This window comes from Hylaeus anthracinus, unplaced genomic scaffold (assembly GCF_026225885.1).
Source record: "Hylaeus anthracinus isolate JK02 unplaced genomic scaffold, UHH_iyHylAnth1.0_haploid 11994, whole genome shotgun sequence".
In the NCBI taxonomy this organism is placed as follows: domain Eukaryota; kingdom Metazoa; phylum Arthropoda; class Insecta; order Hymenoptera; family Colletidae; genus Hylaeus; species Hylaeus anthracinus.
The window spans coordinates 2,706,422-2,731,773 of NW_026534341.1; the positions used below are offsets into that span (position 1 = coordinate 2,706,422).

General features: G+C 36.6%; 2 protein-coding genes across 8 annotated transcripts in view; one reads left to right on the forward strand and one right to left on the reverse strand.

The window, feature by feature from the left end:
- The first annotated feature begins 437 nt into the window (after window positions 1–437).
- LOC128888758 (actin maturation protease) lies at window positions 438–5,951 on the forward strand. 5 transcript variants are annotated; one of them, XM_054145875.1, is made up of 5 exons: window positions 438–885; window positions 1,828–2,007; window positions 2,089–2,274; window positions 2,348–2,680; window positions 2,757–5,951. In XM_054145875.1, exons 3-5 carry the CDS (start codon window positions 2,105–2,107, stop codon window positions 2,956–2,958), a joined length of 705 nt encoding a protein of 234 aa, XP_054001850.1. In that variant the 5' UTR covers window positions 438–885; window positions 1,828–2,007; window positions 2,089–2,104; the 3' UTR covers window positions 2,959–5,951. The 5 variants fall into 5 exon arrangements, with proteins under 5 accessions (XP_054001850.1, XP_054001846.1, XP_054001848.1 ...); XM_054145871.1 differs by having other exon boundaries at window positions 439–885; window positions 1,828–2,274; XM_054145873.1 differs by having other exon boundaries at window positions 439–805; window positions 1,828–2,274.
- A 5,204-nt stretch (window positions 5,952–11,155) lies between these two features.
- Window positions 11,156–25,352, reverse strand: part of LOC128888731 (phosphofurin acidic cluster sorting protein 2) — a 66,256-nt gene continuing 52,059 nt past the window's right edge. Inside the window, exons 5-12 of one of the 3 annotated variants that reach the window (XM_054145825.1) lie at window positions 24,765–24,920; window positions 21,156–21,257; window positions 17,076–17,344; window positions 16,367–16,572; window positions 15,133–15,480; window positions 14,331–14,725; window positions 14,119–14,235; window positions 11,156–13,668 (exon numbers count right to left, since the gene is read on the reverse strand). In XM_054145825.1, coding sequence (XP_054001800.1) covers window positions 13,535–13,668; window positions 14,119–14,235; window positions 14,331–14,725; window positions 15,133–15,480; window positions 16,367–16,572; window positions 17,076–17,344; window positions 21,156–21,257; window positions 24,765–24,920 — 1,727 coding nt within the window. In that variant the 3' untranslated portion in view covers window positions 11,156–13,534. Of the gene's footprint in view, window positions 13,669–14,118; window positions 14,236–14,330; window positions 14,726–15,132; window positions 15,481–16,366; window positions 16,573–17,075; window positions 17,345–21,155; window positions 21,261–24,764; window positions 24,921–25,352 lie in introns of all 3 variants that reach the window. The other 2 variants (XM_054145824.1, XM_054145826.1) reach the window with 2 other exon arrangements.

The window sequence follows — 25,352 nt, forward strand, 5'->3', positions numbered from 1 at the left end:
TATGGGCATTCTGTTTTCTTTCTCAATCTACACGGCTTTCCATACAAAAGCCCTTTTCCATGTAAATTACAGATAACTAAAGAAGTACATACACTTAAATTCTGGCGCGTTAGAAACAGATGACGTCATCAATTGACCATCGGAAGATGGCTAACCAGAGGTCATTTCCCCCATCATTCTGGGTTTTACCGTGCCCCCCCCCCCTCGTCTCTTGGCTTCGACCATGCAACGACCTTCATATCTGTGGTATGCAGCATTTCGATGCATCGAACCGTTAGCACCAGAGGGCCTCGTCCTTCTATTCCGCACAGGTTGCATTCTTAGAGACCGTCGGCGATTGGTGCACTTGATGCTTCTCAGCCAATCGGTTCTCGCGCTGTTATCAATATCGTTCGAAAAGACTTTGTCCGTGGTGGTCGCGCGAGTACGTAATCTCACGCGATACGTATGTGCCGAAATCACCGCACCTGTTTCTGTCCAGGTCGGAGTGGAAAGACATAAACAATATATTCGCCAATGCTAGGGTTCTTGCAAACAATGCACTTGCCCAAACTGGTGAATCATCTGCGGAGCCGCAGCACCTACGTGAAATTTCTTATCCGACTGTATACCGTGACAGTCGGCTGCGAATAAGGCAGTGCGCTATGTCAGCCTGAGGGCTCCCAGAGAGGAGCAAATTGCAGTCGTATCGAGCGAGTAATTGTCATTCGTTGAAAAATCGGCGTGCAAGCATACGGGGCCCTTGGTATCGTCTAGTCAACACGGCCGGTTGTTAATTTTCATTTCTAACGGAGAATTACATAATGTACGTTCATGAGTCACAGAGTGTATAGGGAGGACGTGGAAACGTCAAAATTGTGCTGCTCCGATTTTCTTGCGTTTTAGGTACGGTAAACAAATACTGATCCGTCCGGTTCTTTGTTCGATCTTAATTGGATCGTCCGCGTACGACAATCTAATGACATCAGATCACTTGAGCGTATATAATACAATCATCAAGTACTGCTCCGTCCAATGTCGGTCGTTGCAATGTGCTGCCATTAGAAATTTTTCAACGAGTACGTTCTCGTGTTAGATCTTTGTAAGCAGTATTTAAGTATTCTGGGAACGATACCGAAACTATCGCTGTCGTTTGTCTCGTTAAGTAACCGGTGTTACAGGCATCGTTGCATTCGATAATGCTGTCCGAAATTTTCGCAAATCATGAGCATTAAAGGATGGCAAATTCGGTGTAGCAGATTCCTCAAGGTTAAATGACTTAACAGAAAAATATAAACGCGACAATGTTTTCTCATGTATTGAACTATAACGTGAATTCATAACAGATTGAGTCAATCAAAATTTGGCCTCATCGAGAGCATTTTCTTAATTGAGTTTTACACATCATTTCGGGGTTCCTTCTTTTCTCTATCAGACGATGCAAATGTGCATGCAAAGTGTATTTTCCACTTCGAGCAATTATTCAAGCAGCTTTGTGTCTGAGAAGTGCATCCAAAATATGGAGTGTCATTTGTCTTGAAATTATATTCTTCAAAATTCAGAAACTACTTTTGGATCATTGAATTCCTAAAACAACCTTCTTCGTAAATAATTAGTGTATATAATACTTTGTGAAGCAATAAGTGTTTTAAAGATTAGTTTTTTTTAATCAGAAACATTCGCATTAAGTCAAATTAAAGTATGTTTATATGTATCTTACAGAGGAATGAATGTGTAACATTTAATCAAGAAAGTATTCTCAATGAAGCAAAATAATTGACTCTACAAACTTTATATTATACTACGAATATACTATAAATTGCATATTGTATTTTTCATTTGTTTCAGCTTGGATCCACGCAAGGGACTTTAGTAGGTCATTTGCGATGAGCAGGTATTGCTCTGCTCATTTACAGTGAACAGAGAAAATACCACTGAGAAATGGCAATTTTTAGACTGAAAATACTGAGGCACAAGTGCACGATTTCATAGCTGTGGAAATATCATTACATTATAGCCTTGAAACAGGTACTTGTTAATCAAACAAATTAGTTGTTTGTATCGCATTTATTTGCGAGAAATGCCAGCACCACCTCCACCTATCTCAAGTTTGCCAGAGGCACCTATGTGTGAAAAAACAGAAGCAAGCGATGCAGATTCCCTGCCTCCATGGGCCAAAATTACCCTTACGTCCGCAGAGGCGGAAATCGAGAAGCTGATATCTAGAAATGAGCTGAAGGATGCAGAAGTAACATATTTTTGTCAAGTTGAACCAATTTTGCAAGACGGACCACAGTAAGTTTCTCTAATCTCTAATTACTTCTTAAATTAAAAAATAGTAAATGCATAATATTATATTATTCAACAGATGCGGTTTGGTAGCGCTTGCTATGGCATCACAGGAATACACAAAACCAGTTTCTGTCAGTCAACTCCTAGCGGAAGCCCGTGTAAGAGGCTTCACGCAACATGGAGAAGTATACAGCGTCGACTTTATGGGCACACTGGCAGCTGAATATTTACCCGACCATAGACCTGATATTTTAGTAGATTTGCAACAATGCCCCGACACACTAACGCATGCTTTAGCTCATGGAGCAATGGTACTAATTCCATATGATTCCGATTTCAACCATGCTCCTTGTTTAAAAAGAGGCCATAAAGCTCATTGGGCATTACTTGTCGGTCTAATTTCATCGAGGTATGGTACCAGCATAATTTTAATTATTTTATTTAAATAATTGTTCTACTTAAAATCAAAATTGCGTGTGTTTTAGGCAAGGATACCATGTATTAGCGCGTCATGGAAAATCGCGTCATTTAGCTTGCTGGCCGTTACGCGATTTGATTGAAAGTAATGGCAATTTGGAAGAAGAAGGAACAGCTAGACACGCCGGAGGATACGTCATACCAAAGGGAGGAGTTGGAGGTCAGAGAGGTTTACGCGGTAGAGCATTGGCATTACATCCATACATATAAAATCATGTACAAGAGTTGTAGGTAATTAATATCACAGTGAAAGACAGAAATTCCTACTACGGTATTACTATATCCACATTATGGTATATGGTAAATATTCAGGCGTAACATTTGCCCAGCTGCTACAGAATTTAATGATTTATAAAATGTGCTGCTTTGAGTACCATCTGTTTGAACTCGCAATACAAATTTAGTCAAAATCCAGGTGAGGATCGTAATTCTCCAAAATTTAGTATTAAACAAAGCAACAGGCGACATTTAATTCGTTACACTCCGATACGCATTGTAAATAATTATTTCGTATGTTTTACTTACATGCGCGTAAACAATTTGAAAACCATGTGTTCGTGTATCGGATATTAAAACTTTTCATGTGATGCAACACATATTAAGCGTGCGCTTAAGTTAGTCCAAAAAAAATGAACATGCACACGTGCATGAAGGGACTAAACGTGAAAAAAAGTCTATAAATATATCTCCATAAATAAGTATCTAAGTGTACTAGCTAGGAGTTATCGAAATCGTAAGTAGCCGGGAAAAAAAGATCTAAGTATATTTATTTAGCGAAAAAACCGTACGTTTTCAATATCAATCAAGGATCTTGTTTTACGTTGGCACTATGAATAAAGACTAAATCTTCTGCAAGAGTCTCGCGATTACATTTTGAGGCAATGCAACTTAATGTTGGTGTGCTGCAACAAATTAAGCATATTGCTTTTAAGATGCCTAGAGTATTTGATAGTTATTAAAATTAAAACGGTTACTTTATACTGTCACGTGGTAGCTATATCAGTCTTTCTACCGAACATTATGTACAGGTATGTAAAAGTAAAAAATCATAGTTGTTATTGCATCCTACCCTAAACATTATCGATTTTCTTTTTCTCTATCTATGATGGATGTCATTACAATATTTTGTTCAATGTCTTGAAAGCAATGTGCTCTGGAAAAAAAAATCTTACTGTGTAGATTATACGATATGCTTGTTTCACTATTTACTTATCGATATATAAAGTATTGATGAATATATATATATATATTAAAGTACGAAACCTGGAGATATCTTATGACTGGCTGGTTCCTTCAGTTATGCGGTATCTTAAGCGTTTTATATCGAATTCGTCAGTAAGACGCGTAAGTCAGATTCAAAAGAGACGCTATAAATTTGTAGACTCCTTAAATGGTTTCGGATGGAATCAGAGAAACCTTTAAAAATAAACTGTACCCAAGTGCCGCAAAGTATGAAGTTCATTTATTAACGAAAAGTCTCAGAAGTATTGTACGCTGTGCCTGTTTTTTACAAGCTTATTTGATTTATTGTTCGCGCCATAATTAAACTACTTTGTAAGAATATTTATTGGCGCACGTACGTTTTTCTTTCGAACTATTTATAAAGATAATCAAAATATGTATTTTTAATCGTTAAATCTAAAGTCTTCTGTTACTTACCGCGATACAGTCTTTCCATAAAGTTGACGAACGAAAACAAACAAACGAACAAACAAAAAAAAAAAGGAACGCGCATAGAACTCAAACATTTAAGCTTTATTTCACGTTCATATTTTATTTACTACTTTAATGGAAAAAGTTCAAAGGTTTGCCAGGAGTTTTATTCTATCCATTATGTATAACGACATACAATAATTCTGTTGTACCATCTGTGATTCGAAGTGCAACAATAGATAACTGGTACGTGTACCGCGTTACGTTATAAGAGATTAATATGTGATCGTTGTTAATTCTTGTTTCTTTGTGTACGCGCATTTTACTTATTTGTTATCGGTTTTTAGCTTTAAACGTGGCAAATATAAAGAATGTTATCATTTATACACATGTTTGATTATGATTATTTTGTACAACATATTGAACTTCTCGATTACTATTCTCGATCAGGCAATTATTCTGTGTGAATGGACTGTATCGGGCGTGGTTGGTGCTACATTCTGAACTAGTGAGAGAATTGTGCCAATTTTGCGTCGTGAATTCTACGACGAAAAGTTCTACGATGGTATCTTCCCTACTGTGAATTTAAAACGAGGATGAAAAGAAAAAGAAACATGTTTTCTGGAAGAGCATCGATGCGAATGCGCTGGGATGCAATAGAATACTAAAAACTGCGTTACGTTTATATTTCAAGCTTACAAATATTAACAACCCAGGTTCGTTTTATTTTCAAATCGTAGCTTCTCCTTATTGTTGCTTTCATCTCTAAACATACAGTTACCACATTCTCACTATTTTCTAATTATATTATATCTACTTGTGTCCTGAGATGAACCAATGTCTTCGTATTTGTATTAGAACTCTCAACGTATCCACGTATATGGTTAACCAAGTGCATACCATTTACATAAAATTACACATTATTTTCACTCGATTACTATAAACATTGCGATTAACTTGTGTTTGCCCTATGCAAAAATACAAAGAATATTGTTTCTAGTTTCCGTCTTGAATATGTAAAGTAAAACATTTTACACCGAGCAAATAGACGGTAATCGTAATGTTTATAATGATCGAGTTAAAATTATATATATTACATAAATTGCACAAATTGGGATAACCGTGTAACAGTATTATCTGGATATTTAAGAGCTCTAATACGTAGATACTTGTAAATACAAATTTCACAGAACAACGATTCACGTCCCCTTGAACCCTATTACACCGCGAAAGAACGTTCAAATCATTATACTCGCGAACTCTATGCATATGTTTCTTTGAAACGAAACGACAAATCCTTATTTCGCCGTTTTACATATCGTATTCTACACGAAGATAAACACTGTACAACGATAAACGCGTTATAGTATAAAACGACCATGTACGCCCAGGACACAAGGCGTCTATTCTATAAATTAACAACAATGATATCCTGTATCCGAATATTACGTTTAATAATATGTATCACATATAGGTATTTCATATTTATTATATCAACAATAGGGGAGTTGAATTAAAAAAGGCTAGCTAGTTCACTTGTTAGAAATTTATTTCCAGTGTCTTATCTCTCTCACTCACTCTCTTTTTCTCTTTGCCTAATCGTACGTCGATTCCTGACCCAAAATCAATTATTTAAGATTTTTAATCATTTATATATTGCCTCATTCGAACCGGTAAAATATTCTTATATTTTGGGACGATTAACGATTAGCACTTTGCAAATTACTATATAGAAACTTAGACTTCAAGTTTTTAGTCGCGATTTAAATTGATTGCGAGATAACGAGGTCTATATTATAAACAGTACACTGTACATTATGTTTCACGTTTTGAGAGAAATCATAAATACACAGTGTTTAATCATTTCAAGATATCTCAAACCGTAAACAATATGTATTTATTGTACGTGTACATAAATTTCTTTAACAATTTATATTTTACCTTTATGCACATCAATAATACAGGATCGAATTTTAAATGGGACCATCCAAATATCTCTGTTGCTCAGGAATGTAAGGAAAGCTATTTAGGGCAAAATTAAACTGTTTAAAGAGGTCGACATAGTAATATAAAGACAATGTTATCCAAGATCATTCCCTTTGTGATCTCAAGTCATCAGTTCTTTTATTTGTCAGTATACATACAAATTTTAGTTTAGAAACCATTACTGCTTGTCAATAAAAACACAAAATGAAGGAAATGATAGCAGAGAAGCAGTTTAACTTTTCCCTAAATAGTTTGTTTACGTACCCACAAACAATAAAGACATTTAGGTGTTATCTCTTAAATTCGTAAATGAAAGAGGTAAGTTTTACTAATATCGGACAATTTAGGAAAGGTATTGAGGAAGAAAAGGAAAAACTTCATCACAGGGACTGCACCAGAAGTCCTGTTGTCCAGGACAACTTGTCCTGGGTTGTCCTTATTCGTCTTCGACACTCGAGGTAGGGACATACTTTATAGCCCTTTCAATTGAACTCTAATATTATTGATAACAAGTTTAATAATATGTACATGTACGATTAGACGTCGCTGTTTGTAAAGCAGTACAATAAAGACGTCTAAAAACTCGTGGAAATTAAACGCCATCTAATAATTCTTTAATCGCTGTACCAAAAACACGCGTTTGATATATTAATTACTTCTTTTAATTATTGTAAGCTTTGAGCTTGAGCCTTGCCTGCCCACACGTGTGTTAAAACTTACTATACATCGACGAACAATAGCAAATATTTTTTGTGTTTTTTTCTTTCTTTTTTATTTATAATACTTCTCCTGTTAAACGTGCTGACGGCCTTCGCGCTGTTTAAAAGAATCTTACACAAGGAATGCGTGTTAGTATTTCCAAATGAAACACTGTCAAGATTCGCAAAATTGTCAATCTATCCTTTTTCTGCATATACCCAGTACACGAGCGTTTGATGATCCTCGTTCCAATTACAACATGACCTCATATTTTGACTAGAATCGACCATCTATAAATTGAGTCTTAAACGTGTGCGTCCTCCCAAGCATTTTATTATTGGATGTTGGCTCTCAACAATGAAATATAAAATTAATTCAGAGTAAAGCAAAATTTGTTTCCACATTTTTAACTTACAGTCGGTGTAGAATGTATTTGTACACCGATCAATTTCCCAAAAAACTTTTGTGTGAAATTGTAGTTTCTTAACTTCTTTTTTTATAATCAATGATATTTTACATATTCTTGGAAGTCTCTAAGATAGATATAGTCCAAACAACATTTACTAGTTAATATAATTTGTGAAATTGACAAAAAAATGCGAAAAGTGGGTAAAAATATAGAAGCAATAAGTATTTGTACGATTCTTATGGCGCACCATTTACAGTAGAGTTTGTAATGTAAACACATTAGTTTATTGAAATTACTTTTAGAAAAGGTTCTAATAGAGGAATGGAAAAAGATCCCGCTTCTTATTAACTTTTAACTAATAATTTAGTTGATTTAATGCTTAGAAGAGTTACAATAATTATAAAATCAAAAGGAAATCCCACGAAGGAAGTATTATATGATGATTAATCGTTTTTTTTCTTGTTAATTACACATCTTACATAAATAGCTGTTTTTTTTTGTAATCTATCTATTCTAGAGATTTCCGGGAATATGTAGAATGTCATTGTTTATAAAAAAATAAGTGAATAAATTACAATTTTACATAATTTGTTTGGAAATTGATCAGTGTACGAATACTTTCTACACCCACTGTACATATTTTTGACCATTTGAATAGATTTATTACCTGATACGTTTTAATATCCACAGTATTTATCTTCGGAAGCTTCAGGATTATTCGCTGTACTTTAAATTAACATCATATTTCATTGCTGAGTTCAACGACAACGTGCTTAGGATGGCATTCCGTTTAACAATCTCTCCACGTTGATAACTCAAATTGTTGATACACTTCGACGATTCAACGGGGCCGTGAGCACGTGTTACAGGTGTCGCCGCTTAACTCTTTGCGCTCGAGGCATTTTTTTATAGAATCAGATGCAGTCCGTTTTTATAATAAATTTCTGCGAAACCAAAAACTCTACTTCGAAGAAAAACCATATGCGAACGTTCACGACACAATGTATTATTATTTCAATTAATAATTAGTTGTATTCTAATGCAAGTGAATTTCAAAAATCACTTTTTTACATATGTCGCCCTAGAGGCGCCACCCGAGCGCAAAGGGTTAATATCCCTTACGTTTCTAAGGAAAGTTCCTCGCGTCGTCTTACAAAGCTTATACGCAACTCGACGACGGACAAGTTGACGGCTACACCGCTAGCGTTTATTTTAATCGACCAACGAAAGAAACAACAAAAACAAGGAAACAAAATTAATGAAAAAAAAAACGGAATAAAAGATCAAGGAACATTACGACATTGTAAAATCGCTTAAACGCTATCACGCTACCGTGGGAAAAGAAACCAGTTCCGCCAAGTTCGGCTTCGATACTGAACGTTCACGAGTCTACGAACAGTAATTAATTAATTAATTATAGTCTTTCGCACATTCTCGCGCTTACAAGTCTGAATGAATGTTGAACGCATGTATGAATCATACGGACTCGTGATCGCGCCCACCACATTGAAGACACTGGACCGTTGCTCCGATTCTTTAAATAATTTCCAGCTCTTTAAATAATTAATCGGTGGCATAACTGAGAATTTAATAATAAACAAAAGACATCGATTTATTTCTAATAATTTTTCTAACTGTACACACATTGTTTTGCAGATATCGGTTCTGCGATAAATAATAAATATGGGAAGACTACAATTGTCTCGCGAGAAATATTTTGTATAACAATTTAGTTTAATTTGATACCTATTGATTTGTAAATTTTATTTTTCTTTATTTTTTTTAATTAAAAATGGCACTTTATTTTCACTGTGCTGGTTATGCCACCGATGTGGATTGTAGAACAAGGCCCAGTGTTATCACGAGTAGGAGACGTTATCATCGACGTGAACGGGGTGACGGAGAAACAACGATATTGTGCAAAATCGCGAAGCAACGCGCAAACACTGTCATATGCTTCGTTGAAACTGTGGGAGCATGTAATATCTATATATTTATATATACGTATAGAAATATATACATTGTATGGCAGGTTCGATTGCTGAAAACGATTCAGCATGCTCGACGAAAACAGGTAAGCGTCGTGTGTGTGCTCGTAAAAATGCTCTTTGTTGACTTTTTGGGATTCACGGAGCTCGCTGTGTTGTAACCGGAATCAATTGGTCTTTCAAGGTCACTACATCGCTCGGCTTCTCAATGCTCCATCTATCAGGTTTTTTTGTAAACAGCCAACGCTGAATTCAAGCTTTGTCGAGACTTGTGCTACAAATACTGTAAATATGTTTTCTATTAATATATTTTTGTATAAATTTGATTTATACATATTATCAGCTGAGTATTTTATGTTGTATCACTCCATTGAAAAGTGATAGCTACACTTAGAATCCTCTCCTCGTTAAAAATAACGAATTTAAGACACGACTTAAAAATAAGCGACCTGATTGGCGAGATTCACAGTGGGGGAAATGACCTTGAGCAACCAATCGAGTTCGACTCGACTCGACTCGACTCGACTCCACACCGTCAACCTTCTTTTAATTTACCTTATAATTAATGCTTCTAAAAATAGTACATGGCCTTCGGTAGTAAAAATAATTGATGCAAACCTAAATATGTAATTATAAACAAGAAAGAAGATTCGGAATTTGTATATACACACAGTACGTATATTATTTTTAACGGAACTTTTATTTCGTTTATTTTCTTAACTAAATTTATCTATAAATCTTGTAATATTTTAAACATCAAAGTAATAATGTTTATACAGAAAGAGGAATCTTTAACATCATCAAAGACATACGAAAACTTTAAACGTTGAACTACTCGTTACGGGAATGTCATGAACGTCACGATGATCATCAACACTCACTTACAATGATGTTTAAAACATTCACTCGACCGTATAATAAATTACAAAATTATAATAATCCTCGTATTCCTTCGAATGGTATAACTCCAATATAAATTCTTTCTCGTTAATATCATAATTATAATTTCACAGATGTATCAATTATTTCTACCGACAAAGATATGTTGAAAGCTATTATAAAATGTTTACAAACTCTACTACCGATTCAATCTAATTTAATCATAATAGAACCGACTCTACGTTTCATCCTTAAAATATGGCAGATTTGATCAAAATTGGAATCATTTCATTGTTTTTATATCTATCGCTATCCCAACGAAACGAACGTTCCAACATTTATGCGAACACGCATCACGACGTCGCGTTACCTTTTGCTAGCTTTAAGTCAACTATTTTGCCGCATTGAGTTCGCACAAACGGTTATTGCTCTCAGCCGTTAAAAATGTAAAATGTAGGACTACGTTTGCAGTTCAATACTCGTTATGAACTAATTGCGGACTAGTAAAGAACGGGGAGCGGGGGGGGGGGGGGGGGGGGGGGAGGAGTGTGTGTGTGTATATATATATATATATACACACGTGTACACGTATATGGTTGCGAAGGGGAAGAGGGGCACAAGGAAAGATTTCACTGCTGGTTTTACTTTGGCAAAAAGCAATCGCCACCAAATGGATCGGGCGTTATTATATCGCACTTCGTTACAGAATGCCTGTCCTAAAGTCTTTTCAGAGAATTCGTTCGAGCAAATCATTGTAGGCATTTTACGTTTCGTTTCCATATTTTTTTCTCTCTCTCTCTCTTTTTTTTTTTTTTTGAGTGTCTCTCTCTTTCAATTTGGCATTAGGCAGTCAATGCGACGGCTACGTCGCCGAAAACAGTAAAGCACTGTTCTAATATCTTTTTTTTTTTTTCTTCTTTATGTTTGCTTTCTCTTCGCTGCTAGGAAAAAAAGGAAGAAGTCGTAAAGTACGTTGAACCGTTTTACGCAAACGGTTCCCGTTTTTCTGAAGGAAAACGTTTACTTGCTCTCGTTCTCTCGCTCATTCTTTTCTTCTAAAGACAACGTTAACGTCAGTTTTCTATCGTTTATCATTTTCTCATGATATGGTTCTTCAGGGACGATGGGTTGGGCTTCAGTTACAGCGAACCGTGACGCACGATGCGTTCGTAGATGTTGTTTAACCCTTTGCACTCGTGAGGCGACTTGGACGTTACAATTGTTGTTTATGTTAGTATCCGTGAATAGGTATCTAAGCTCTTTGTTTAATATTTTAGGAAGCGTTCAATTGTATACTATGAAATAACGTTAAGCTCGACGATCGACGATGAAAAGTTGTTTCTAAAATTGTTATTGTTCCCTCTATAGGGAAATTAGCTCGAGTGAAAATCAATTTGATTTTACACTGTTACAAGGGGCAGTTATTTGTATAAAAAATACAAAACTTAACCCTTTGCACTCCTACGGATAGTTGCACCGCCTACATACTTAAAAGCGTCCTCCTGTAAATAATAATAAAATGAATATAATATTTACCTCAAGCTATGTTACTTCGTGTATGTATATTTATGTTTAGTTAACAGAAATTTAAAGTCCGAAAAGAAAGTCGAATAATCTAAAAGAAACTGCCAAGATTTTTTCGTCGTCATTGTACAATTCAGAAATCTAAGCTAGGACTCGTTGAAGTGCAAAAGGTTAATATTAATATGTTACGATACATCAGATATTGAAATATAATATTTTCTAGCAAGTTCGAGTTTTCATCGAGCGCAAAGGGTTCGCGACAAAAGGGAGAAGTAAAATAAAAAATAAGAACGCATGTTAAGTGCGTTTCCACTGTCTGTCTTTTTACGATGCTTCGATCCTTGTATCCGTTTCACGGATACCACGTACGTGGAAATCGCTTTAGAAACGTACGCGAGATGCCGTTGTTTACGTTCCAACGTCATCTCGACGAATAATTCATCGCTTCTTTTTTTCGAACGGCTTAACAATAATCGCGAATGAGTATAGTCTATCGAAAGTCGGGAATACAGCATCGCGTAGTAGGAATAAAGTATTAAATAATAAAATCTGAAAATAGAGTATTTAAACTACGCCAGCCTGGGGCTAAAAGTCTATAAAATGGAATACAAAAAATATGTCGAAATCTCAAACGAGAAAAGGAGTATAATAACTAATGAGCTACGCTTCGATATTCTTCGTGTGTTTTCTTGGAGACTCGCGTTTCAACCAAGTTCTGTGTCTTCGACGTCGACGATTCTGTTCACGCTACTCGGTCATGTTCTGAACATGATCTTTTTTTTTTATTTTTTTTTTTTTATTATTATTATTATTATTATTATTATGTGCGCTAAGAAAAATGTTTGCCTGTACCACAGACTTCTTCGACAACGTGTGATCGTAATATTACATTAATTAAATAAATACATAATTTAATTAAAAACTTCTTCTCTCACTCTTGCAATTTAGACAAAGATCTATCTTAGCATAACAGTTCCCGCTATAAAACCGTTTTACGCTTGTCGTTTAAAAAATCCTGTATGTACATCGACGGCCTTCCGATTCGAGCAATAATTTCTTTTATATTTTTTTTTCTTTTTTTTTTATATATATATATATATATGTATATATAAAATCTTGCGTGGCATTCTATCGAACAATGCGGTTTCGGATAAAGTGGCATTCCCATAACCAACGAAATCCATCATCGTCGTCTTTGTTAATTGTAATACGATATGTCAACCGCCTCTCTATCTCGCAAAACGAAATAACGATTCGCTTACTCGCGTGTTCTTGCGAATTTCTACGCGAGAAGATTGCACGTACGATACAGTACACTCGACAACACAAATAATAAACTATAACAAGGGATTAAAAAAAAAAAATAATAATAATAATAAACAAATAAGGCAACGTTCAGATTACTTGCCTGATTAGCTCCACTATCGTCCAGTTCGACACAGCAAACTGTATCCCGGACTGTTTAAACCTTGCTCTATGCTGGATAGTTTCTTTTTGTCTTTTTCTTTTTTCAATTATTTTCTGCTTTGTTTTGGATTTGATGGTTATCGGGTTTGCGCATAAGCTAAGCTGATGATCCTAATTGGTAATATCGATGAACACAAATAAACGGCGAAAAAACGTGGCCTTTGATGGAAACCAAGGATGTTTACGTTGGGTTGAACGGTTGCTGTTGAGAACTGTATTCCAACAGAGCTATTGGAAACGTCTTGATGTGCGTTTGCCACTGCGCCGATAGTTGGAAGAACTTCACACCGTACCACTCCGTACCGTCGATACTCACTAAAGAAAAAAAAGGTCAAAATCGTTTATGTAAATTCACGGCACGAGATAACCAGTTTCCTGTCGATGCTTTCTGTCAAGCTGAAAGATCAATTTATCTTCCTAAGCTTTCATTATTATTGCTCGTTATTCTTGACATTTCTACAAATAAGTTGCATTTACTGCATCGTTTGCACATACAAATAAAAGTATTATATGTAAAAATTCAAAGAATATAAAGAAATATATTTTGTTAAACAATTATCAAGACTCGATGGCAATTGCAGCAATCTCAACTTACTTTTTAAAATACTGGTACCTGAAAACTAAAACACATTTTTCTATTGTAATTTGAGTCATAGACACTCTTCGTGAACTCAGGATCGTTACGTTAGATAAATAAAAAGTACAAGCTAAGTAGAAGACTTCTAGTGGAAGTGAAAAATTTACTTATCGAATTACTTTGTTTACCTCTCAATGGAATGTTGTGAGTTTTCGCAGAACATATAAGTCGTGTCACACCGTCAACCGTTTGACTCTTTGGCTCGTTTTCCTTCTCTTTCTCCTTCTTCTTGCCCAATCTCATTACTGAAAAAGTACCAACGTTACGCGAAATTAATTGAAAGGCTAATTGAAAAGGAAGCAATCTGGGACTACCCACAATTCCGTTCGCTTTTACGTACTTTTTTGTTTCTTCTCTTTAGTGGTGTAGTTCATGGACAAGTGATGACCAGGTGTTTCTCCCAGTGGCGGAAGTCTTTGAACGTGGAGGGCTCTGAAAGCTTGTCTCAGCGTGTTCTTCCCTTTTTCACCTTGCGTTTGCTTGCTCCAGTAGTCGAGTTGCAGCTCGACTGGTTCCCAGCCTTCCCTCGTAGGTTGACCAACATTGGGACTGCTGGGCGGTGTTAACCTACCGGGTGGTGGAATAGGTAACCCCGGAGGTGGCAGAGAGGGTGGCGAGCCGGACATGGTTACATTTTCCTCCAGATCTACCGAAGCTGACGAACTGCTGTCTGGGCACCCTACTCGAACGTCATTTATGAACGGGATGAATATTTGACTGCTGTCATCCGTTTCTCTGCAAAAAAAAGACGAATATTTCATTAGTAGTGGTCCCAACGGTTCCAAAGCATTGACTATTTTAACTATGCTATGGGTATGCTATTGGTATGCTATGGGTTAATCTATGGAGAAACGAATGAAACAGGTGATACCTTTCAAGAGAAACTTTGCCTGATATAGGTTGATCCAATATCTTCCACGAGAGTATAACAAACGGGTTGCGCAAGATTTTCCCCGGTGAAAATGAGTTCAAAAGCGACCTCGCCATTTACTTTGACGAGGGTCGAATTGATCCCGTTCCACCAGTTGTACAACGAGTATTTCGCCCTCCTAATAGTGGCTAAGTATAATTCCAAGGAACTTGTTTAACCCTTGCGATACTGTCAGGAAAAGAAAGGATCGATGAAGACCACGGTCGATTACCTGTAGGTAACCATGGCTTCCGCGATTGGCAGAAGTAAGGTAGGTCCAGCGACAGCTAAATACTCTGAAACTCTTGCAGCACATTCGCTCGCACCACCGCCCTCCCTTTCCAGGAGTTCTTTCCATTCCTCGCCAAACAGCATGGAGTACTTGGCATCTATCGAACTGAGATACTTGGATAACGTGTTGGAACCCAACGGAACGACCAAGAACTTCAGGTAACTCTGCCAGTCGGGTGGCCGGAAGCTCAACAAGTCCACGTAGTGACGCAGCACCGCGTTCGCGAAACTGTCACCACCTGCAATCACCACCTTGATGGGTGCTGGTGGCTTCGCGGAGCTGTTGCAGCTGGAAGTAAAGATAAATTTGTAATATTCATGGAAAACCGTGATGGAAACGTTGTCTTTTAATTGACATTAACAACGATGGCGATAATTATATAGTAGGAGCCTCGATTAACTGGTGTAATTCATGACTGATCTCAGGAAATAATATTTAGAAATAGGAAGGTAAGGACTTTTTCAGAAGGTGCTTTAGGATTTGTTATTTCAACAAAGTATAAATGTGTTAGTATAACAGTGATCAATATAAACGTGTACTTTTATATTGAATACTTGAACATTATCTTTCATATTTAGTTGTACTGTTTAAGTCTAGTAACGTGTACTTTTATATTGAATACTTGAACATTATCTTTCATATTTAGTTGTACTGTTTAAGTCTAGTAACGTGTACTTTTATATTGAATACTTGAACATTATCTTTCACATTTAATTCTACTGTTTAAGTCTAGTAACGTGTACCTTTATATTTAATACATGAACATTATCTTCCATATTTAATTCTACTGTTTAAGTCTAGTAACGTGTACTTTTATATTGAATACTTGAACATTATCTTTCATATTTAATTCTACTATTTAAGTCTAGTAACGTGTACCTTTATATTGAATACTTGAAGATTATCTTTCACATTTAATTGTATTGTTTAAGTCTAGTAACGTGTACTTTTACGTGTAAATCCTAAAGCTCTCTTTGGAAAGCCCTTTAGTTCCTGAAAAATGTCGAGGCCTTATATAAGTTTTATAGCCTTGTTTGGATGCACATTATAGTTGAGAATTTTATATAACAGAGTCGTCGGAACACAACAGGCGTAAAATTATGGACAGTAAAGGGTCTATCGAGTCCCATCAATCGAGGTCCCACCGTACAATCTTCCCATGAACGATAATTACAATTTTTGTATTCGCGTGACCAGGCACGTGAACGTGGCACGAATGTCTGCAGGAGAAGCAGTGGTCAGGACTCTCTGGTTCCTTTCTTGAAGTCTCGCGGCGAGCACCGCTCCACCTGGATCAGCCAACGAGACCAACGACACCGCGTCTGGCAAACTGTCGTCCGGTAAAACGCGACTTAATTGCTCCACTAATGCCTTCCTCGGCTGAAACAATAACGCATCCATTTATTAACAGGCGTCCTACCGATGCAAAGGATACACAAAGGATTTACGAAAGTAAAACGTTTAAAAACGAAACATTTGTTTCCACTTTGAACATATAAATTAGACTTTGCTATTGTTCCAACTCCAAGAAAGAACGATTCCAAAGTGTAACATATTTTCAAGTACAACAGCAAATCCGTTTCGGATGAATATTTTGAACGACTTTGCTCGGAGCAAATTTCTGCAAGGATTTTTTTTTAAATAACTTCTACTTGTCGCATATCATACAGAGGATCACTTCTTTCGTTGAATTTCAAATACAAAAATAATTTGGTGCTTGAAATAGCTATTACTTAAAACGAATCGGTGTTATTTTCATTTTCAAAGAACTGTGTTAAAATACATTCTTTCCGAATAGCTATTGTTTTATTTTGATTTTAATAAAAATCTGCGCAGGCCTGGCCGTTATCCACCCCCGTGTTATCGGAGTACTGTTTAACTACCTCGGAGCTATTCAAGTCGGCCGGTGGCTTCAAGTCAACGCTGAGGCTGTGCTTTTTAGACTTATTGCTACCCGGTGTGCCTCTGTCGCGGGTAAAAAGTCTGCTCCGTCTGTCCGTGCTCTCGGTTTTATTGTGCAGCTCCGATTTCGGCGGGGAGCCAGGCACGTAATTCGGCGGATCGTTCGCCTCGTGATCCGTCCAATTCTCTGGATGCGAATCGCTGTCGGCTCTCCGGGAGCTGTCGTCGCTTTGTCTATCCACGCCGCGCTCTGCAACGAAATTTCATTACTCTTCGTCGTGGCGCACCATCGATTAGCTCGCGCTAACGATCACAAGCTTCAAACCACCTCCCAAACTCGTCTTTTCGAACATTCTCGCGTGCTCCCGTCGCGCGGTGTTTCGAAATCATTTACTGCCGAACGATTACTCGATTTTTAGTTCCAACGTAAAGTCTTCTTTGGAAAATTAATTAAAAAAAAAAAGAAAAAAAAAAGACGAATAGAAGGACCAACTTTTCCTTTTGAATAATACTTATCGGGGACCTTCTAAAGGCTGACTGAACTGTCTGACCCAATACGAGTAGCGACTACTGCCAGGTCTCAACAAAAATCCCTTTCATAACATACGTCGTCGTTTAAAAATATTTGTGCAAAGTTTCGTGAAGTAAATAACTGTAATACGCAAAAAAAAAAAAAAGAAGAAGAATGGCCCTGTTCTTAAAAAAAGAAAGTCGAATCTGTGAACTCTGTAAGGAACACGTTCAATTTAACATTCTGTTACATGTTCTATTTAGATATTATTTATGAAATAATTCGGTTAGTTGGAGGTGGTCTGAAACTCGCGACAAGCGATGCGCGTGATATCCGTGTAGTCGATCGACGGTGGGAACGCATTATTATCACGCGTATTATAACGCAATTATGATATATGTCACGTATTACAATTTTTAAATACGATGTAAATTATATAAATAAATGAAGATATTTAGATTTACTAATCAGTCTTGGATGTTCTACTAAAGCTAGCTATTACTTTCAGCAAATGTTCGTTTAACGCGTGAGCAAGATGAATTATAAAATTTAATATATTTGTTACATTTATCATATATGTATATGACGTGTATTATAGATATTACCTTAAAAGAAATAAATAATTTAATACGAGTACATATCAAATATTGCGTGTACACGTAATATGCAGCAAGATGAGCAAGATGAATTAAAAAAAAAAATTACATAATTAAAAAAATTTAATGTATTTGTTACATTTATCATATATATATATATATATATGATATGTATTATACGTATAAACTTAAAAGAAATAAATAATTGAATACGAGTACATATTAAATAATGTACACATAAGCGTACACGTAATATAGACGCACGTGGATTTATATACCGTCTGTAAATTTATGTAAAATCACGTCGAGTCGCGTTCAAAAGATCCGCACGCGTTATGCGAGACGTGACAAGAATGCGCTTCCGCCGTAATACGATGGACAAGTAAAAGTACAGCGAGTCGAAACGCGTCTAACGCGTCCAATTAGACAGAATCGCTAATACACACTACACTGTTAAATCAATCGACGATTAAGGACTCGTTAGATAGAATAGAGAATAGTGAAACTTACTAAATGTATCACACATCAAGGATACCACGAATCTGCGCGCGAAATACATGGCAAAGGCATTCGTGATCGACAGTCAAGTATATGTTTTATCGGAAGCCTCCCACACTTGCAATCAATCGTGTCGCATTAATCGTACAAGAACGAAAAGTTAGTAACACAGGTAATGTAGATCGTATACAAAGATTCATAGTATAAAGAAGAAGATACGTACGTGCGAGCAGATAGAGAGAGAGAGAGAGAGACGGAAAGAGAAGAGGCCAGTTGGACAGGTGCGAAGAATTCGATTTGTAAATTGCTACATTAAGGAGAAGGCGCAAAAGAGCCGCGAAAGAGGCGCAAAGGAGGCACGCAACAGACACACGGCTCTTGTTCACCGTTCGACGGCTCTAATCGAAGAGAAAAGAGCGTACTAACTACGGTCGCCAACTCCTTCAACCATGGAAAAAGGATATTGCATATTTCTAGCTTTTGTTGGCATACATTTACGCGATCATTGCGATTGGAACGATGTGTAACGTGAAAGATGAATTTGGTGGTCTCTGTTACGTAAAATAATATTTGTTAATGTATGTTTATAAGATACGGTCAGTGCAAGAAGCATTCCTACACCAACCAACTTAAAGTAAATGGTTCCTGTACGAATACCTATTACGCTGTATGTTAATAAAATAATATATCAGGCTGTAATGCGCGTGTAATGCATTTTCATAATGGGGAGAATCTAGTCTTTATAAATACGTATAATTTATACACTGTGTATATGTAAAGGTGAAATTCTTACCATTATGGAACAAAGACCGCGTTTAATATAGTTTTAGAATATAAATATAATGTATATAATATATAAATATTATATATATATATATATATATATTTACAACAGTGTTTATATATATATTATATTTATATTCTAAAACTATATTAAACGTGGTCTTTGTTATCTATATACTTTATTATCTTTGTTTATTATATATATATATATAATATATAATATATATATATATATATATATATATGCAATGTGTGATTAATATACATATGTATATATTGATGCGTATATAATAATATATACATACGTACATTAGTCACAGATGGCATATGTATATATCGCTAATAAAAATTAAAACTACAAAATGCATACGTATTTAAAAATGAAAATCGATCGATGTAACTATACATCGGTAGACTATCCAACAAGTTGTCCATTATTCATTTAATTTATTTTTGAAATACATAAGAAAATACACGTTTCGCAAATATACGTAACGAACAATACTGGGCAGTTTATATTGATTAACCCACCACAATCGATTCGTATTAGACACAATCTCAACCAGCAATTTTCATTCGTAATATCTCCAGAAAATAAAGGACACCAAGTTCTTGCCGCAGTTATTATTAAAAGAGTACGGTTGGCGACCCTAGTCCTTCGTCTCTCGTTCGCCGTCGCGCAAGCAATGAGAAAACGAATGACTACAAGAAATCGAATGCCAAGTGAGAATTTATTTTCCAACGTCGCTGTTACATTCATCGTCGTCGCGTGTTTTTACATCTACCGATTCACGGCGTTATCACAGAGACCGATGCAAGAACAACGGAAGCAGGTCTCGAGTGCGATTCAACGAAACTCGCCCCGCTGAAAATAAGCGACGAAAGCTTCGAATGGGAAAAGCGAAACTGGAAATGCCGCGCTTCGATTGTCCTTGCATGGCGTCGATCGAGCAGTCCAGTCACTCTAGAATAGAAGCGAATTTAAACGAGCAAAGTAAGAGGACGAGGACGTAATTAAATTAATTCTCTCGTCGATTTACAACGAACTCGGATTCAATTCTATCCGACTCGAAATCTTTGTCTCTGTATCTTTTTAATTCGCTCTTACTATATTCACATAGCAGTGTCCTAAAGTTACCGATCCATCTAATCTATCAACGACACCGAGCGTGGTACTAAACCGTTTAAAACAATTAACTGACCCACTCGAAACAAACGAATCTATCGTTAATATACTCAACGCGTTCGAATCATCATATGCTACATTTCCGTTCTCGAAAATCGCAAATTCAAGTCGACAAGCTCTCCTATTCGTGTTTCCTCTAAAACAAACGAAAACTTTCAAGCGCTACTTAAATGCACGCTGGCTCTAACATTTACGTGCCAATGGTCTATAATCTCTATAATGAATATAACGGTCCCAACAGAAGTCACTTCTTTCCTCGACTGTCATTCCGATCGTTTCCTTTCGAAGAGAGAGAGAGAGAGAGAGAGAGAAAAAAAAAAAAGAAACAAATACGAAGAGTACAATCAATCGTTACGACATGCCAGATTCACGCAGCCATGCTTTGCTCGGTGATAAGCAGAGGTCCACAAGATCCAGCTAATTTATCCTCGAAACTCTGTTAGGATCAAGTTTAGCGTACTTTTAGTAATTTTATCACTCTACATACCTGGCGTGGTATGTCCGACACGATGTTTCTCTTTAGGTGGCTGACCTGCGCTCTGTTGACCTGCGGCCGTCGCAGACGTGGTTCCGGTCTCCTCGTTGGTAACTACTACCGAATCGTAACATGCAACAATGCAAAGCCAACCCACCAAACTTTCACTTAGTTAAAAAAGATCTAACGCCCGCAACGACCAACGAAACGTTGTGTCTGAAGTTCCTATTTTTACTTAGCAGCCTAACATCGTCACCCTTCGGTATCAACGCGGGCTCCGACGGGCGTTACTTTTACGGAGAAAAATTGCAGTTATCGAAACTGAAGCGACGGGATTCGGGCGAGCTTCAATGCGAGTTGTCGAATTCAAATGCAATTGCTACTTTGGTATTACGCGTTAACGAGGATCGATCTTGAGAGTTTCGAGTGTATGTACTCCTTTTGCGAATGTGTACGATAATATTTATTTATCTGAGGCGTCTCTAATTCGAACTCATAAGATCTAAAATTCATTCATTCGGTATCTGGTAGAAGACCATCGACGGGCTAGTAAATTACAGACGATTTGTTTCTTCGTTCGGTTGATTCGCTCTTCGCGCTAGGAAAGGTGACTCTCGAACCGGCGTTAATTTGTGTTTAACGCGAATATTTTTGGAACTGAAAGTGTCAATAAAACGACCGTCGATAAAGTTAAGGTGATCCGATTTTCAAATCTCGAATTAGAGATCTCATCTTCGAAGTTAATCTAAGCACAGCGTACCGAGGAAGTATCTCGAGTTGCTGGTAGATACCGGAAAAATTTGTCAAATGCAACGGGTTGATATTAACAATTATTAGACCCGCGGATCCTTATGGAAAATCGAATCTTCGCGAACGTGCCTTAAAAAATCGAACCTAAATAGGAATTTATTTTATTCTGCAAATATCGTAACATAAACTTCTCCTTCGATCTTTTTTATATTCTTGCACATTCAAATTTCCTGCAAATGCATGAATCTAATAATTATTGACTTTATATTGGTAAATATGCCCATTGGTATCAATAACGAATATCAACGATTCGTTTTATAATTACTCGATATAATTGTCACTAGAGAGCACGTCAAATCTATGTTTGATACTTTTACAGACACGAATCTATACACCTTTGCCAATCCCAATACGTAATTGATTACGCTATTATTTTGAAAAAGGAACCAAGTAATTTTGTCCGAAATTATTGCCCATTCGAACCAATTTTAGGCACTCTAAAATTCAATGAATCCAAGGACCACGCAACTTTAAACGAATGGAATTTAAAACCTCGACGCTTAAGAAAGAAAACCTCGTGTTTCCACCAGCGTAACCTTTATTTACAAAACTTTTTTTACAAAAGCGAAAAAAATAGCAATACCGCGTGCTGCCAACTGTTAAGATCAAAATTGGAATTTTGATTATGGAATGTGCGACTGGTAACATCTCGCATACTGCGCCAAAATTAGACCCTTATGAAACGGAGTTTAGAATGTAGTACATTTTTAGAACACCATTACTTTACATCTCGAAAGTTTCGAAGTGATCCTCGCGACGATGGCAATTTTTTAAGGGAAGAGGGTATATTTAATCGAATAATACATTTCAATAAACGATTGCCTAGGGATACGTAGAATTATCTCGATACGTCCGCAACGGAATCATTGATCAACGAAACGACAAATAAGTGCAAAATATGGGTGGAACATAGCATAAGCCAGGGCACATGAGAGCAAACATTACTCGTAACAAACAAACGCGAAATGGTTGATACATTCGTTAAGGAAACTTCGATTAAATCGCATCGATTAATATCGAAAAGGATCGAGTACATTTGTTGTTTCATTTATAGTTTCATTTATAGTTTCATTTATAGTTTCAACAGTTGTCCTTAACGTACGGTGTCCAGTCGCGAGATTTTCATCAAATGAAATAAATTTAAATCAAATATATATATATATGTATATGTATCGTAGGCTGAATAATAAGTTCGTTCGTATTTATTTAAAAAATTACAAAAATATCTACTCAAAGAGACTTACCGTACGTATAGATAATTTGAAGAAGTTTCGATCGGACCAAACATTTTTATCGAAACTTTTTCGATTACTTTCACATACTTCGGTGTACTTGTGCAAGGTGTAAAACAGGCTTTTAGGCCTTTTGCAAATTATTTCGCATCGACAAGCAAGCACCCGAACCGCAGACTATTATTGAAAAACCGATAACCTTGAAATCTCAAAGAAAACGACCTCAGGGATAGTTTCTTTTCATCGTGCTTCCCTACTTTTCGCGAAAAACATTGTCCTTGACAGACCCGAGCAAATTTTACTCGAACCGAAAATGAAAAAATAATTATTTAGAGGAACAAGTAACCGCGTTGTTTATCGCCACGTAAATCTGAATTTTGTTTCTACTCTTATTCTATCGTCGATACTTATATTCGGGCGAACTTGATTGCGCCAAATTGAAATCAAAACTGACTGCTACGGTTCGCAGCGTACTTCTCAAACATTCTCAAACATTCTCAAACATCCGTTTCAATCAGTTTATAGAAATCAGCTTTCGCGAGCGACGTGAATAATTAATGTTCCACATTTAACGTTCCCAAAATCTTCCAAATCTAAACGAACTTATTACTCGACCTACCGGAGAAAAGGTATCGAAAATTGCAACAGCCATATCATGCTGCATCGCCGCAAGACGTCAACAGTATGGCCGAACGAAATGAATCGATGAATCGTGAACGAATAAACGACGAGTACACTTTCTACAAACGTAGACGAACCCTCTCGTCTGTCGTGCTACGTGTAACTTAACAATTTTACTCTTAATATCGACAACTCATCGATTAACCCTTTCACCAACGATTTACTGTACTGCAGTAGACATAGTAACGAAGAAAAAACGTTCTTTCAACTTGGAATATCTGAAATAAAAATGTCCAACCTTATGGAACGTATAAATTCCAAACTGTGAATTTAATAGCTTGAAATGAAACTTCGGAACATAAACAATACTAATTACTTCATCCACGAAGACTCCCTGTATAAATCACGGTGCTACCTCGGTTACTGCGAGTATTCCGAACGGATGTTTCATCAATAATCGAGGTTCTATTGCACCGAAACGTTTCGTTAGAAAACGATATATAAACACCAGTTTTTTTTTTTTTTTTTTTTTTTTCAAACGAATTACACATAAGTCGGTTAATATCGACACCGTCCATCGAGAGTAAAACTTTCAAGCGAACACCAGCGTAGCACCAGCAAGGTGAATTCGTCCAAACGCGAATCAACAACTGGAATTCGTAGAAAGCGTGAATTAAAATTGTAAATGTATTCGTTATTCTCTAGCAGAAGCGTGTAATGATACGATATACTAATCGGATAATATACCTGCGTTGCTTACCGTTTAATTATGCAATAGTAGAGATAATTAATCTGATTTTAGGGGTCGTGCAACGTTACACTTTTATCACTGGACGTTACGACGCGCAACTTGTCGTACGAAGCGTTGACGGGCACTTGTCGCGTATCGTCGACAGAGGTTCACGTGTTACAAAATCTACGGTTAAGTATAAATCGAGCGTTCGTGGAATCAACTTACCGGAATGAGGTGGCGCGAGAAGGGATCGACTAGAGCTGAAGAAAGGTCGAAGGGATGGCTTGGGTGTGCTGCTGACAGACATGGTGTCCAATTCGGGACCACTGTCCGACAAGTCTTCCAGTTCGTCGAACAACTCCTCGATTTCCATATCTCCACCTTCAACAGATCCGGGAAATTCCGTTAAGGGAGGAAATGGGTTTCAGAAATAAGTGAGAAATAGGTTTCAGTTACAAGTCAGAAATAGGTTTCGTTTATAAGTCAGAAATAGGTTTCAGCTACGTGTTTTCAGTGATAAGTGATACGCATGCACTTTCAATTTAGCAAGAAAGGAACGTATGTAATTTAATGAAACTTTGAGAACATTTTACAGATACATCCCCGATCAGAAATTTGTGGACGCTTTCTCTATAGAAATAAATATCTAATAAACCTACGTTCGTAATAATATCATTGCTTGAAGCATAGTTTTATTGCGAAGAATGTTATACAAAAATAGCACAAAATTATGCTCTATCGTTTAAACGCTTCCAAAAATGTAACATTCAAATTTTTAGGGGGAAATTTAGGTTCGTGTAAGAGAAAGACACG